A 17,962-nucleotide genomic window follows, 5' to 3' on the forward strand; every position below is an offset into this window, starting at 1 on the left:
TAAAATAATGTGAACAAATGTAGCCGTGGTGTGGTATTTAAAATAGGGCAAAAGTATTTATTTAAAATCACATAGGCCAGCCTGTTTGTTTTATTTTCTTACCTTTCTATAGGATAAAATATTTTGTATTTTGAGTTGGTTGGATCACTTGCTCTTAAATGATCTTTTGTGCATTATTGTTGGGCACTAATAGATGGTGCTATGCCCTCATTTAAAGTGTGCAACAAACACTAATACTGTCTGGGACAGGTAAAGTTTGTTATACATTTTACATGAGGCCCATTTAGTGGTATAACCTGAATATAAACCAAGGATCTTCGTCTAATGGCATTTTCAGGTCTAAACAATTTTAGTTTATAATGGAGATTAAAAGGTATATATATATATATATATATATATATATATATATTGAGTGTTGCCAGTATAAGGTTGGGTACTTTTTCCCACATTACAGTCCATTTTTTAGGCCTCATATGTAAAACACAGGTTGCCTAGCTAAATACCACAACAAATAACCCTTGTGAAAATTGCATACTGAGTAGAAAGCCACAGTTTAAAAGTTCACATTAACATAGTTCACAGAGTATCATTTTAGTGGAGAAACTAGACATTTTGAACTGATAATTCATGAGCTCGGTTAACCAATCAGTTACAAGATGGGACTCTGAGACTGGGACTATGCTCTGTGAGTACAGCTATAAAGCAGATTTTGTGTTTTAGGTAGCTATATAAGATGTGTTTCTCCACTTTTCAGCTTTGTATTATTTAGGTATCTACCTGTACAACTTGGGATGCTAATTTTTTTTTTCTACAGTGCCATATTTGCCTTATTCATATTTGGCACAATTAAACTCTATATGCAATTACTGTTTAACAAATAAATAGTTAATATGTAAAGGATATAAAGACTGTTATGGGTTAGGATTTGTGACAGCTGCAAGTTGAAATATCTTAAATGGTTAAACGGTAACTAGAACTCCATCTGATGGTTGGATAGTAGACTACATAATATTTTTTGCATTCTTTTTCTATTTTATCTTCTATTTTAATCCCTAACATAATTAGTTAATAACAAATGAGCAAAAAAAATAACTTTAAGCCATATGGCAACCTGCCCTATATTTTATATTGTAATACATTTAACCGGGTTTTTACCTACGAAAGTTTCTGTTGTGCATTTGGTAGCATTTCTTTGTGTTGTGTGTGTATGTTTTTTTTTTATTATTCACAACAAATTTTATTTGACATCAGAAGACAGCATAGAACAAGGACCAAATGAAATAATTTTATATTTTATTGTCATTTTCTTACAAAGTAATACTCAACAATACATTTCAAACAGTGTACCGTATATTAAAAAAATACAGAAATAATACAACTAAAAAGCCAAAATAAAACAAAATAAAATAAAAAAGGAATGAATATTTATCTATCCATAATGTGGTTGGTTTTGTTTTAATTTCCAATGTGGGGGCTAAGGTTTAGCAGCCTACCTGAGACAGAACAGACAAGGGTGGGAACACAGGGACCTGAGACAAGCAGAAGCAGTAAAACGGGCGCTCACAATGAACAAAACAAACTCCAGGAGCCGCCAGAAGGGGAGCGTAAATACAAGAGCTTACACAGGAGAAAATATCTACTGCCAATAGACTTACAAACTGCCCTAAAACCAATCAGCGTTAGGAATGTCCATTCTTCCACTCTTCCTCCTTCCCCTCACTCCCATCACAAATATCACGTTCCTGGAGAAAGCTTGGCAGTTCGATTCTTTTTTTCTTGTAAAAACTCCCAATATTTAAGAATAGTAATTAGTAAAAGGTCTACCATAATGAAATGCTGGTACAAAGACCCTGTGATACCCTGCTTTGGGAGAGGGGGGAAGGGTAGGGGATCAGACAGCCAAATAGTGGCACGACACAGACGGATAGCTATAAAAGAGTCCAGGTACAGTATACTTAAGCAATACACTTCACAGAGAACAAGGAAAATAGCAAACAATATTTTCATTACTTTCAAGAAGTAACATTTTGTATCAAAAGTCAACATAAAACCAGAAAAAAAATATTGCCATTAATGGCTATAAAAAAAAAAAATTGACTTTAGTCAATTGTTGCCCCAGGCACAGCTGTTGAAATTTCTTACATAGGGCAGTGCATTAATAGTTTTCTTACACAAGCAAAAATGGCTGCGAAACTGAAACTTTTTCACCCAAACACTTATGTTTACTAAAATAAAACAGATTTCAAGCATCGATATGTTTGACATGGGTTAATGTATTAACAGCAATGCAACTTCATTAAAAGAAAAAAAGTCATCCTTTATGTAACACAAATGGCTATGGATGGGACAGAAAATAGTGTTTTGAGTAGCTTTTTAAACATTACCAAAAAATATATAAGAATGTATTTTTGGTTTAAGGCAAAATTAGAGTTAGTAGTGCACTGCACTAATACAGTACACTTTTGTATGGTATGTACTGAAAGTGCAAAACGCTAGTATATTGATATTAAACAATGCTTTGGACAGGTCTTAACCTATGTCAGAAATCAATATAGCCAGGGCTAGTTGTAGAAGAATGAACTCTTTCTGTTTTAGGGAGGGAATGGTAAGAACTCAATGCTCCACTACTGATACGTTTTTATTGTTTAGGTGACTATGTTCCCTGATAAGAGCGATGAGGCACATCCCTGGCAAACAACATTTTCATTACACTTAACGCAAAGATAAAATGGCACTTGAAGGGAATCTATAACAGGTTTTTGGTCTATGTATTTTACATGCTCATACATTATTTTTTTTTTTTGTTTTTTTTTGTATAACATTTTTTATTTTACAAATACATTTACTGCAGAGTGCATCCATTACACTCACTTTTTAAACCATGTTTTGCATTTGATTAAGAAAGTCCAGCATTGTTTGTATGCATTCTAGTTGTCACCACAGGGGTGTGCCTGCTATTTGGGTCAATTATTAACACTCTAGAATCATTCCTCACAGACTGTTCCATATTTGTAGAGCTTCCACCTAGCTGCTGCAAGTGGTAAAGGTAAAGTATTGAAAAATTTAAATTATACATTTGAATAAACAGGGCTTTCAACTCTGTGTGCTGGAAACACAGGGTAAGCGTAAAGCCAAAAAGCCCCATATTTATGACTGTATATGCAGCCTGGAAGCAATGCAGTAAGACATAGCAAGGATGATATTTAATATGTCTAAATTTTGTTTGTACATCATTGACCACAATTAGAAATTTTGTAACTAGAAACAAAGAGTAGGCCTGAGGATTGTCCAGTTGATTTGTAGACCAGTGACAATAGGGGCCCATTTATAACTGTGGTGGAAAACTGTGCCACCGGCCCTGGCAAACTGCAACGAAGGTGAAGCTTCCTCCAGAGAAGGAGGGCAAAAGTGATTTGTCACTTTTTGGAACTGCTCCATAATCCATCACAGCTGCTTGCAGAATTTGGTTCCCAACCATAGATGAGCCTGTGGTAGAACACTACAGCCAACCACAAGTCTGAAACGGCCCTAAGGCATCTACTGGATGAATGATTTTTTTTTACTATGTGTTCAGATATAAATCAATTCTACCAATGTATTTTCCATAAAGGAAAGGTAATATAGGTGAACAAGTGGCCAATGTGCCAGCTTTGCATTCCAGCTCAATTTACCATATGTCCCATAAAGCCAACATAAGAGTGATCACATAGGAACTCACAGAATTTTGCTCTGAAAGTACATAGTATATCTCAGCTAAGATTCTGGCCCATCCATAGGCATTTAATAATCTTTCTAGAAAAGGGAATATATTTTGTATATATATACAATTAGCACACCGTACCAACAGATACATATTCTATCACTTATTTATGAAACCCATCTCATGATGCTTCCAGTTAATAACATTTCTCAGTAACCCCAACCACTTTCAATTTCAAAATAAAAATATCAAAAATACATTAGCAATCCCTAGATAAATAAACTTTAACATCCACTAATTTTTATATGCTATTAACTTTTATTAATATTATAATTGGTAACTGGCAATGTTTAGAAACTGACCCACATGGGAAACCAGAAAGGTAGTGAATGTTGTGTGGCAGTTTTACTACAAAAATAATCTACAGTATTACCAATTTTAGTTTTCGGATGTGGGCTAATAATGCAATAAGTATCTATTTTATTTTCCAAAAAAAAGGCAGTTTCACCCAATATTTCAATTTGACATCAGGTGGGTCCTCTGTAACCCCCAAAACAAAGACTAATGTTGGAGTAACCACTGCCTATTTTCAGCTTAAAATGTATCTTAACTCTAAACAAAAATATTATATATTGCAGCTTACCAGTCCTTTGATGTAGGACTGCATTAGTGTTCCTTTCTTTTTCCTTTTATTTTAGCTGGTAATCGTTTAAACAACACGATTCCTGACCCTTTATACTTATTCCTTTATTTCATCTATGGAGAAAAACATGGCTGTCACACAGGTTTGAATTAAAACATGCCTGCCCATCAAAATGCAATGATGGAACTAACAGTTTCCAGCCTATTAAAAAAGTTCTTTGTGCTTTCATTTCAATTCACAAAAAGGGACAAGGACACTGCATTTCTGAAGAGATCAATGGGTATTTCATGTACATGCAGAAAATGTACTTGGCCCAAAAAGTGAAATGAATGCAGCCATCGCTGTAAGGACTAATGAGCTGCAATGTATGACATTTTTTGTTTTTTTGGTTAAGATACACTTTAAACCTCTCAAATTTTCTCACTTATTGAATGGAGAGCTGGCAGAGATAGAATATATTTAGCAAAAACATAAAACCGCAGGCCTCTTATACCTGTGAAACTCCAGATGTCAATAAAGCAGGCCTAACTAACCTGTTAGTACGTATGTCACCATACAGTTTCTACCCAATGCTGAAGTTTTTAGAAGTGAAAAAAGAAGCTTTACTTTGTTGTGAGCCCTTGCAAATTTTATACAGCACTGGAGACTGGTAAAGTTTATGAGAAATGGATATGGCATACATGCCAAAGGATTTAGAAAAGGGATATCTTTATTGGAAAAGAAGAATTGTTTTTGTAGGTCTGGACAGGTCACAGGTAGACCAGGGACATTTCCTATATAGTACAAGATTTGTTGGTAAATGAAGGCATGAAAATGGCTCCTGTAATATCGCATTCACACAAACACACACTAGCAGGTTAGCACAAACACAACCTGCACAACTACGTATAGGGGGACCTCAACATAAAACAACTTGTTCTGCTCTCTTTCTTGGCATGTACACAGTGGAAAACAAAAATCAGCTTGGCAGCCATCTCAAAATACCCCTACATTTCATATTTTTAAGACAGAATATAGGTGCAGCTCTACTCAGCAATATACAGTGGGAGTGACAATAATGCAACGCACTTACCCTGCTAACACCTTCTATAGCAGCAATGACATTTCTCATTGTTTTACACTTTAACAACTTTTGACTGAACCCTCCAGACAACACAATAATATTACATATTATATAACACACACTGCTCTTAGTAGAGTAACAAAGGATTGAATGCCTTTGCTTTACAGTTAGTGGAGCTGCACCTTCAATACCAAGAATATTAAAACGCATGGCAGGAGGGTGCAATGGTCCACTTGCACTGTAATTGGTTTTTAGTGGATAATGCATCACAGCCTTGTACAAAGACACAGCACTGAGAGAGAGAGAGAGAGAGAGAGAGAGAGAGAGAGAGAGAGAGATTTAAAGGACAAAAGAACAACAAAATAGAAAGGGTTGAGAAAAACAAATATGAGTAACGTTATGGGAAGGTGTCTGAAAGTCCGAAAGGGACCAGGAAAAGTAAAGGGAGGTAGAAAGGTTAGAGAACACATAGGACAGAAGTGAAAGATCTGGAAATGAGTTGAATGATGAATTTAAATGGAATTTATCAGAGCAGAATAAAGTTTGTCCATGTCCCCCTCCTCTTCAGCTTGTTTACTTTTGAATAGAAAGGCACATCCGCTTGTATTTCCACCAACTGTCCGATATTTGGTGGGGTGGGGGAGATTGATAGGAGCTTCCACACCCCTAAAACCTACTTGATTCCAAAAGACTCTTTTCCAAACCTCTACATTGTTCACTTCCCAGAGAAGAGCAGGATATCTCCTCTGTATCACAAGCCCGACATCCAGAAGGGGGACACACAAAAGAAAACCAACAAGATACATATATGAAGATGTTACCATAGCAGAATGCACCAGACAGAGAAGCAGGCATGACTTAAGATGGACAAGAATTAAAGCGTGCCCCCAGACTTCAGTGACATGAGAGGTACTACTAGAACAGCAGCTAGAAATGAGTAGAAAGCTACAGAGTCCCTGCTGAATATGACATGAGGACACATAATGAACGCATAAGCAGGTGGTATTGGACTGATACAATGATTAATACACCGATAGGAAACCTTATGAATGAGAAGCAGAACAAGTAAGACAAGAAGAAATTGTAGAAAAGTTTAGAAAGGAGATGAAAAAAAAAAAAATAACAAAAGGCAGTAAGATTACCATGAGAAGCAGATGACATGTGAAAGCAGCCCCAACAGGAAGTGAAATGGACAAATTAAAGCAACCTCAAAAGTGGCACAAGACAGAAAATAAAGAGGGCCAAAGAGGAACGGACACAAAAAAACAGTTGGGAAAACAAGAACTTCTCGGGAAAGTGAAATAAAAAAACAAGCAAGGCACCAAATTGTCTGCAGATGATAACTATGCCTCTTCAGTGAAGGAGGAGCCTGGGTAACACTTTGACAAACGTTGGCTTCGTAAGCTCCAGATACAGTACCCTCCAACACTGAAGAGTCCAGAATCCACATTTTACTAGCAACCCCCCCACCCCTCAACAAAATAAAAACAAACATTTCAAGCTCCTGTTATTCCCATCAAAGGAAAGTGGCAAACAAAAGCAGAGAGTGTTGTGGGGCAATTACTTTATACCAGATGGGTACCCCGCTCCTCCATCCACTCCAAAATTAAATGATTTAAAAAAAAAAAAGAAAAGATGCAAGACGCTGGAAGGTCCTTCTCCCTTAGGGCGGTGAGTATGAGCAGAGCCCACACCCGGTAACAAGGCCAGGCTAGATAAAATACTCCTTCTTTTCTTCACAGTTGTTCTGACCACCCTCCGCATTGATGATTGCAGTGTCTGCGTCTGCTGCGTCGTCTGCACCTTTGGCTTCATGGGTGAAATATGTTCCTGTAGAAGAGGGATTAAAAAATTACCTATAAAAGTAGGAGTGCATGACAAGAGTTGTGCAATATCTTTACTCATATTATCACACAGATGAATCCTCACCAATAAAAAGGATAAACAATGCGTTGTTGGGAAGCTAGATACTAACATAAAGGATAATTTGCAAGCATACAGTAAGGGTAGCTCTTTGTAAATGAGTGAATCCAACAGAGGTCATCGTAGCTGTGATGCAAAAAAGATGGCCAAGAGGTGAAGATTCTTGCGACCAAGTTTTATATTGTCCACCTTTATTAGGGCTTGACAAAGGAACAAAATGGTTGGAAAAAGCAACCCATTATCTTTTTAATTTTCTACTAGAAATCAAGATGAAGGTGGACTGGTAAGCCCCAAAAAGTGTTGCTACATCTGTGGTTCTCTCTTTAGAAAGTAAAAATGAACTCATTTTTGGTGAAACCCACACCCTTTACTGTCGGAGGGGATCTTAACATGACAGTGTCACCTTTTAAATATACAACCTTTGTGAATTAAGATGAGCCACCTATGTCAAAATTGAAAACCTCAATAGGTTTTAGATAGTTAGCCCAGGGTCTGTTTGAAGCATGGCAATTTAAAAAAAAAATCAACTATTTCTGGAAGCCAGATCCCGTTAAGATGGCCAACTGAATTTGATTTAATTGCTGGGATATTAGAAACAGGACAGTTGAAAAAACTGATGGCCAGAATTATTATTTGCTCAAATGTTAAATTATCTTAGGACGTCTTAATATGGTTCCTTCCCTCCAGCCCCACAGATAACCAAATCATGTCCTCTAACATTCCACATTTCAAGTTAACTCATACACATAGAAAACTACTCTCGCAAAGGTGCAACCTTTTAAGTTTTTTTGTTATAAATTCTACAGTTTTTCATGTTCTGCAGCTTTGCTCCTTTTAAGTTATATAAATCTGTTATAATATACCTATATTATTACTATAGCAAACATATGGCATAAGTCATATAACCCTCTACCATATAGTTCAATGTAATAGTTTTTTAATTGCAGTTTTTGTAGGCTTGATTGCCCAGATATACATAGGAACGCTGCAAATGGTACAATGACTGTATGTTGCGACCCATCAATTTATGTGGAATAAAAATCATGGTACATGAAAAAAAAAATCAGCTGAAATTGAAGCTCTCAATTCCTAATCATCTTTTTTACAAAAAAAGTAAAAAATTCATTTAATTTCTCTGTTATGTCTTCTTCCCTGGGTTTGTCATTATTATTCCTGATACATTTGCTTGGATAGATTGCTTCTCTTCTTATGGTGTTGTAAGCTGCCTTACACATAACTGGCAAATGCAATGACTTCTAATCAGGTTTGGGTGGTTTCTATGGCTATTCTTATCTATAACTCAGATGCACAGAACGCAACAAGTATAATTCATTAAAATGAGGGAAAAGGAGGCAAAGGGACACAACTGATATGCTGAAAGAAAGGTAATTGTATAAAACTGAGAGAATAAAGCCAGGTAAACGCATGAGTGGAAAATGTAGAAAAAAAAGAAGGAAATTCCTATCCACCCTTAGATTTCAGAGTAATCTATAAAGCTAAGTTCCATTAAGAATCCATAGACCTTGAGGGTTTATTGAAATAGGATAAGTATAGATAACAACCTAACACAAAGTGATATTAACCCTCTTCTAATTTGATGATTTCCACTACATTAACTCATTTCTAATCATCCCCTTTTCACAGATTGAGGGCTAAAACTGTTTTTAATAGAACTAATAAAGCGTATGGCCTTCCAGCTGTCATTTCCCTCAATTGGTTTAGGCAATATGGAATCTTGTCTTAAATTTTCTATGCCATATTCATTATGGATAAAAGTTATCAAAGGTGCTAATAGGCAGCATGATATATTATCACCAAGGTCACAGGGGTTGAGAATTTAGTGATATTGATTATCACCAGGTATAGGCTTCTGGGGTCAGAGGTGTGTATGGTTGATAGGTTTCCGGTTCTGGCTGGGGGTGCAGTTGATCATCAGCGATGAAGCTTTGGGTTATGGATGTCAACCAGGCAAAAGGGCTGTTGATAAGGATCCCATTGTGCATCAATGGAAAGGTTTAAATTTAGGGAGTTTGGGGTATGGGTTTCATCATGTATATGTTTTTATTATAAACAGTGAAGGGAGTTGTTAACCATTTGACATATGCCAGTACACATAAACATGTATTAGATTTGTAATTCCATAGGGAATACATATATACAATACATCAGTTTGTGAGTGTATGAAATTCTAGAGTGTTAACCACATATAACACTAAATGGCAGAATGGCATGCAAAAATGGTAACACAACCATAAACAAACCAAGCTCAATCACTTAATAGGTCTTGTCACACACAGACAATTGATACTTTCCTACAAAATTTTCCTTAAATTATGTTCAACTTGTTTAATAAAATACATGTCATAATAAATTATTGCTATTTAAAACAAGTCGAGTTGTTAAAACCAGTCGAGGTCACATTAAGTTTCATTTAATAATAATATATTATCATGGTAGGAACATTAGATTGTAAGCCCCTCTGATGGACAGTTAGCAAACAACTCTTTGGACTTTGTAAAGTGCTGAATAATGATTGCTTTCAATTGCCATATATTAACCTCCCAGGCGGTATTCCCGAGTGTGGCTCGGGGTGGATTTTCCATACCAAAAGCGGTAATCCTGAGCCACACTCAGGGAGTTAAATCTCCTAACTTTTTCCCACGTTCCAGCGGCGTCCTCCAGCGATGTACGGTGTTTTCTTTCCCTGCAGATGCTGGCCACCCATCTGTGCAAGCTGGCGATGCCCGGCCGGCATCTGTATTCTCAGCGTGTGAACGTTGGGAACGGGAGGCCAGGGGAAGTAGATGCCGGCCGGGCATCTGCTTGCGAGTGTGTGCCTGGAGGGCCGGACCGTCATGCAGGTAGGCCGGAAATGTAAAATAATGAGGATTTTTAAATATACCGCTTTTGTCTTTAAAAATCCCCAATAATTATACAGCCAGGGGGGTTAATCGCTGTACATTTTATTGTAAAGAGTGGTATAAAACACAGCCTGTCACAAAGCTTGTCTTGCTCTACTAGACAGACTAGAAAACACTTGTACAAAATTGAATGTCTTTGAGTTGCCAAGGACTTTATAGAAAAAAGTATTTATAGATCCACCAAGGTTGGATGCCAGATTGAAAAGAGATCTGTTTCCAAAGAGAAAAAAATCAATAAAGTTATATTGGTTACATTCCACTTATATCTCCCTAAATTAATTAGGACTCTCATGCTCCCAACCAAGGAGTGATTCATTAGGGCAAAAGTTCAAAACCCTTTCCGAAAAAAGACACAGTCATAATCGAGAACCGCATCAGCCAGGCCAGCTGACACAACAGCAACCTAATATTATTAGTGACATCAGCAAAGGTCATTTAAGCTCATGTGTATTAAAAATGATGGACAGCCCTGCAGCAATTTACATATTTTGGAAGTGTCATTTATTGTATATATTCTACAAAAATAATTTAATTGCATTTCTTAAAGATGAAGGAGAGGCCAGAAAGTTTAATTTTAATGTACAGAGTGCAAATATTTTGAAGTATGACATTACTGCATTTCTTAAACTTCATTTGTACACCATGTTTGTAAGGATCTTGTTTTGAAAGCTTAGCACGTGATTTAGGAAAGGCTAGATACTTCCCTAGATGTAATTCCTGCAGTAATTAATGTTTTTTATTGATAGATATATTTGTGCACAACCAAATGTTTTCCTATTTATAATAGGGAAGGAATGACAAAGCATTATTTGAATCTTAGACAATTGCATAAAATATTTCCAATGTAACACTAGCTAAATAATTATCCTGGTAAAAATTAAATGAATAAAACTCTCATGTTCTCTCGTTTCACTTCTAGAGTCATTAAAAAATTGGTGCCTGTGTGAACACTCTCCTTTTAACTTTACGGCTTTACTGTGGGGCAGATACAGGCACAACACTTCTTATGATGACTCCCAATAATTTTAGTTCTTCAGGTGCATTCTGCTTGAATTTGAGACCAGACACTTGTGAGATTATTTTAACTTCACTCACATGTATATTTGACCTGCAGATGACCTCCTTGTGATCTACCTTTGGCCTCCTCAATTGCATTAAACTATCTCAAGCTGCTTTTGCTTTCTGGAAGCATTAGATGCCAAGTCACCCTCCTCTTGAGCACCGATAGCTGTGGTTCCACTAGAGAAAACCATACTGCCTCTGGAAGTATGTTGAACGCTGAAGATACTTTTGAAGCTGTTCAAAAGAGCAATGGAAAAAATACTGTCTGGCGATATTGCTTGATGTCAACTTTTTAATCTCAGAACAGGGTAGCTTTAAAGTAAGGTGGGCATTAACAAAATTCATGATCTAGCCCAGGGGTGCCCAACAATTGGATCGTGATCTACCAATAGATCACAAAGGCAACGCGAGTAGATCGCAGAGCCCCGCCTTTCAAAATAAACTCTACCGCGTACAGGAGTTAAGTCCAAGTTTTTATTTGTTGGTGGATCACATTGACTTGGTTTAAAAGTAGCTCGCAAGCCACAAAAAAGTGGGCACCTCTGATCTAAGCCTTACCAGTTCCTGCTGTTGAAATAATCAGGTCCAAATATTACAAATTAATTTGTATCATTTTATGTTACATTTTATTATGTCATTGTATCTATAACTTGTAACTTCTTGTAACTTTACTAAATTCAATAAAAATATTGTCAATAGAAATAATTAGGTCCCTCACCCAATCCTACCAATAATAAACTAAAATCTAGATGTTTCTTACCTTTATGTCGTGCAAAGTAACGACCAAGTATGATGAGAAGGCAAAGCATTGCAAAGACGACAACAGCAACAACACCCCCAATTACTGCGTGGTCTACCCCAAGGGGACTCTCCTCACCTGCCCGTGTATCTGTCAAAACAAAACAAGAGTTATACTTTTGGAGCTCCAAGGAAAAGTAAAAGGGTAAACAATCACTGCAACATTATAGAAGTCTAAAGATATTTTACTTAGTGCGCCCATGCATAAGAAAGCTAATTGTTCCACTGGAAATAAGCAACTCCAATAATTGTTTTCTCAAACAAAATAAAAATCCACTAGACAGAGCACATTAGGCTTTAATAATGTAGCCAATGCAACTCCAGTTTGTTTCTACTTTATGCACAGACAAGTAGACCGTCACGCTGGTGGTCAAACAGTTTTGATATTTTTCTGATTAGGAGGTCACATGACTGTGGTGAAAAAATTTAAATTGTGCTATGATTTTATCTTATATTGGTTTAAACAGCATGGTAGACACAATTTTATTACAAAGTGATGCTCTTTAATGTTGCTGCAAATTGTACACACTTTTATACAAGGTTAGTGGCATGTATGTTGTGACAGGACAAGTCAAGATCATCTATAGCATTAGTATTCTATATTAGAATCAATCTATAAGGCTAACATTTATTCTACCATAGAGAAATGCCATTAAAAATTGTAAATAGCAAAAAACACGAGACGCTCACTACAATTAAAAAAACAGGATCAAATAAAAAAGGTTGAAGATCCACATTTGAAAAGCACACTTACAGCTTATGCAAACGTAGCGCACAGCCAGTGAACTTAGTAAAGGCTTTAAGATTGTGCATCCTTCGAACCTGAATCTCTTAAACTGCATACAATTTATATGATGTATACAAAGGAAATTTAAAAAAAAAAAAGAAAAAAAAAGAGAAGTCTGCACTCCTGTTACAATTAATTGGATGTTTTTGTGTTTAGCCTGTACAGGGAAAATTGCGGCTAACAAATTGAGTTATTATAAAGAACTACAACCAACAATGTATGTGAGATAAGCAGATAAATAACCTGGGCAATCCAACCTAAAGGCATAATAAAAACTTTCACACACAGAGGTTACCTTCAGTGATTCTTTTATTTTAGTATCCCTAAAGGCAAATTAAGTTAAAAATCAGCAAAAGTAGAGTTTGGACCCCCATAGTTCTGCTCTTTAAGGCTCAATAGAGGTTGATGAGGCCACCAAACAGAGAGACTTCCCAAGATATGTGCAAAGTTTTACTTTTACAGAAATGGTTGTGAAAAACTTCAACAACCTTTTTTTAAGCAGTAAGTAAAACAGAAAATTCTGTCTTTCATAAATGTTGAATGACAACATTGGTTTTGAAGATTCACACCTTCAGAAACTCAGAGGCAGTCCTTGCACCATTGTGAAATTTGCGGACAAAAAGTTGCACAGGAAATATATTGTGGATCTAAGCAAGGGCATGTGTTGATTTCTAGTTACATTTTAATCAATGCGTCTGGAAACAGAATATGCAAATCAAGCGCCAAATGTGATGAATGGTAAAACATGCCTGTTCATACAGTTACTGTGGAAATCTCTATCAAGAAACGTTTATTCAACTCAGTGAAACAAAATAAATTAATTGACATAAGAGCACATCTTAGTAATTTAATAGAATCTTTCATAGGGCACAAAATGATCATTTTGAACACCCCTCCTGACCAACAAAACAAAAGAAAGTTAAATCTACTAATCAACTATAAAACTGTCCCATGATGGCTGCTTGTTAACAGTTCAAATACAGCTTTAGAATAAAAACGAACTGAGTTTACAGAGCCTAGAAATGAAGATAGACGGAAAGAAAAACCACTGGAAGCCCACAGAGCTGATTGTACCAGCGGCAAGAAATGAAGACTGTTAGAAGCACAATAGTCCTTCTGTAACACTAAATATGCTAAAGCAGTAAAGATCTACATGATCCCATTCAAGGTCTAAGTCCTTAACAACTTAACCGGGCTGTGCACAGTAGACATTTAGATGTAAATGGATACTTCATTTGCCTATGTTTTTATGAACTGCTTCGTAAAGGGGGGGATCCACAGAGTAGCGTGTATATCACAGAAAATGGGCTGCTTTCCTAATGAGTGCAAGTCATTGGCGACAATTTTGATGACATGAATCTTGCCTATAGCCCATCTGTTAAGTTCTGTTGAAGACAAGGTGAATCTGTCATAAATGCAAATGTCTTTCATCATGCTCTGAAGGGCCTTAGACATGTGCACATATCTGTATATAACTGAATATTTTCTAACAAAAAAAAACCCAACAAGAAAGAAATTGCTACATTGACCTGAGTATAATACTAGGGCACAAAATGTGGCTGCCACTCTTGACATTCAAAACAGTAATCAATGAAAATACATCCATAGCGTTATTTTTAAACCTTTTATTTTAAAGGGAAAGACCTTAAATAACATGGACTCCACATTTTACAGTTTAAAGTGTTCTGACATGGTTATAATGGGTCACTTGATTTTTGATGATTTTTTTATAATTGATTTTTTTTTTATAACTGATTTTTTTTTAATGGGCAACACAGTGGCACAGAGCGGTAGGTCTCAGGTTCAAATCTCGTCCACGACATTATCTGCATGGAGTTTGCAGGTTCTCACCTATGTTTGCATGGGTTTCCTTTGGGTACTCCAGTTTCCTCCCACATTCCAAAAACATGCACAAAGGTTAACTGGTTTCCTCCTAAAATTGATCTTAGACTGTATTAAAAAGAGATATGACTATGGTAAGGACATTTGATTGTGAGACCCTTTGAGGGACAGCTAGTGACATGACTATGGACTTTGTACAGTGCTGCTTAATATGTTGGTGCTATATAAATACTGTGTAATAATAATAATAATATTCTTTTTATTATTGTTGACCACCAGTAGATGGCACTATGTCCTCATGTAAAGAGTGTAACAAACTCGAATCATGTCTCAAATGACAACAATTTGCTATATATTTTAGCATGTTATTGGTGTATATATTTATATATATAGATTTTTTTTTCTATGGTTGATTGTTTATGCTGGAAATGATCATCTGCTCTGTGCAGATGAATTGCAGATGATAGTTTTTATGCAGATCCTTATGTTTTATTTATAGTTAATGTAACTCACTTTAAAGAAAGTGTGAGTTTTGTAGTGTGTCAGACATTTGTCACCTTCTTTGCCCATGAATTTTGCTTTGTCCTTTCTATACAATCTATCTCTAGATACAAGTATATTTTTAGTCTGTCTCTAATAATCTTTAGTTATGCTGCAAAGGCTGCATGTATATCATGCTCCAAACCTAAGTTATAGTTGAAAGAAACCAGAACTATGAGAACTATTTGGAATGTAATGAGTTTCATGAAGAATGTGGAGGACAACATTAAAATTCAAACAGTTGCCAGTGGCAGCAAATCCAGTGCACTTTTTCCAGCTGGGCACTGCGGTTTGTAACAACAGAAAGAACAGAGAAAGCTTTGAGGGACAACCTTTTGCAGACAGCATCTGGTTTATTTTAGTATCCACTGCCTGATAACCAAACCAGAAGTTCTCAATGGGAATTTCACAATCTTGGCTATTTAATAATGTTTTTCCAAGTCATGCCTATGCATTTTTTTATTATTATTTTTAATTTCCTAAACTGCATTTTATTTTTATATCTGTCCTTCAGGTTTATAATTTCTTACATTTAGGGTTAACCTGAAATTGTGGCAGGCATTATAATAAATCATTGATGGAAACCAATGGTAAGCGGTTATGTCCACATCAAGTAATTGTTTTTCACCTTCTGCAACAGAGGGATTAAATGCTTATGAAAAGATCATATTTGCACTTTTCATTTTTCTTAAGATACTTAATATATTTTATGAACATAAAACAATGCCACATTGAGTTTTAGTGCTTTGAAATAAAAATATCACAGAATGATATTTTAGCTTTGGATTTGTTATTAAAGTTAGAAAACAGGTTAAGGTTCTAATTACTTTTTGAAATGCTTTGTACATAAAAAGTCCTCTTAAAGCAAAAAAGAAAGACGAATAATAAAAATTGGATGCACAGCAAAAAGTATCAAGAAAAGTAAAACGTATTCAAAGGTAAAAGAAGGATGTGGAAAATACCCAATCCTACAATATATGCTCGTCTATTAGCCCACTACAGTGACACTGTACATTTTACCCCCTAACAAACCAAAATATTTACATGTATACTGGAGTATAAAGCAAGATTTTTCTCTTAAAATGCCATTAGAAAAAACAATCTCGATTTATACTTGGGTCACAGCAGATGTTTTGTGTCCTCATATAAGGTGTGTAAGAAACTTACTGTCTAAAGACATGAGACAGGAGTTTGTTACCCACTTTACATGAGGACATGCCACCGTCTACTGGTGACCGACAATAATTGACAAAAGAACATTCAAAAATAAGTGAGCCATCATAACCAAATCAAATATACAAAATACTAACTTGTAAAAAGCGGAAAAAAGATATACAGACTTAGGCCGTAGTATTTTCAGGTTTTCTCTTTTTAATAAATGTTTTAAAAAATACTACACCCTAAATGTATTTGTTCAGAATTTTTAAATGACATTTTGGAATGTTAGTCAAAACATTTCTCTATATTTCCAGGAAAAAAAAAATTAACAAGTACCCCGGGTTTATATTCAGATTGGTTTATGGTCAAGCATCTGTTATTGGATTTATTTAGGATGTATTCAATAATACATACTTTTATATTTGTTTCAAATGCTATTTTGATTATAGTTGTCCTTTAAGGTTCTGCAGTTTAAAGGATACTCTGTGTTAATACTCCCGTCCATACATACCAGTGATATACTTTTTGGATCTTATAGTACAAATGAAATAAATTGCTCAAAATCAAGTTTTTTGTCTGGAAGACCTGTAAATAATACAACAATCTATTCTGGTTAGCACTAGCAGTTGTGACTATTTTTTTTTAATTTTTTTTTTTTATTTTTGCTATTTATATGAAAAGGTGAAATGAGTTTCAGAAGGGAAAAGCTCAGTGCTGTGTTATAAAGAAGCTTGGCGGCTAGATCTGTCAATTACAGATTTGAGCTGAATTACTATAAGCGGCCATCCTAATGCTAAGTGACATGTGACGGTTATTGATCCAAGTCCTGGTAGGTACAGGTAATAGAGTTCACTGTGGGCATAGGATTTAAAATATCCGTTCATGAGATTCAGACAGCCATAGCAATAAGGCATCACTGTAGATTGAGGAACATTTTTTTTTAACTGCCTTGAATTAAAGGAAGATTTAACTCTTGTGCTTACAAATAAAAAATTCTAATATTTTCAACTTTTGTTTGAACATTTTGTTTTATGTTGAGGCAGGCATGGGGTTGGGCAACTAAATGATGTGACACAGAAAGTTCAGAAAGCACTGTGCTCATTGTGAACTGTGTTCACTGTTATAGGAAAAAAGCACACCTTCTGAAACTAGTTAACTTGTTCACCAACACAGCTTAGATCATTCAGACAGTCTACAGAAAAAAGTCACATATTAAAAAGACAAAAGGATAATTTGTCTTATCATTTATGAAAACTAATTATTCAATAAAAATACCAATAAAAGCTAAATATATTCTTGGCCTTGGAAGCTTACACTACCTCATTTTCCCAAATTCAATTTATTTGGCTTTTGGACCAATTGCATTATAATGGTTAATAGCTATATTAACTTTTTACAGTTGAATTAAAGTGGAATCAAGTGAGATATATGGTAAAACTGGCCAAGAAAAAAATATTTGTTTTTGGGTAGAATTATGACAACCACAGGAACATATATTACAGTAATGTATGACAACACATATTGA

General features: G+C 35.6%; 1 protein-coding gene across 5 annotated transcripts in view; it reads right to left on the bottom strand.

The window, feature by feature from the left end:
- Positions 1 to 1,280: 1,280 nt before the first annotated feature.
- The window catches only part of CADM1 (cell adhesion molecule 1), a 222,268-nt gene continuing 205,586 nt past the window's right edge, over positions 1,281 to 17,962 (bottom strand). For all 5 annotated transcript variants that reach the window (XM_072426808.1, XM_072426806.1, XM_072426805.1 and 2 more), the window contains 2 exons: positions 12,073 to 12,201; positions 1,281 to 7,236 (listed from right to left, as the gene is read on the bottom strand). In XM_072426808.1, coding sequence (XP_072282909.1) covers positions 7,118 to 7,236; positions 12,073 to 12,201 — 248 coding nt within the window. In that variant the 3' untranslated portion in view covers positions 1,281 to 7,117. The remainder of the gene's footprint in view (positions 7,237 to 12,072; positions 12,202 to 17,962) is intronic.

This window comes from Pyxicephalus adspersus, chromosome 11, assembly GCF_032062135.1.
Source record: "Pyxicephalus adspersus chromosome 11, UCB_Pads_2.0, whole genome shotgun sequence".
Classification (NCBI taxonomy): domain Eukaryota; kingdom Metazoa; phylum Chordata; class Amphibia; order Anura; family Pyxicephalidae; genus Pyxicephalus; species Pyxicephalus adspersus.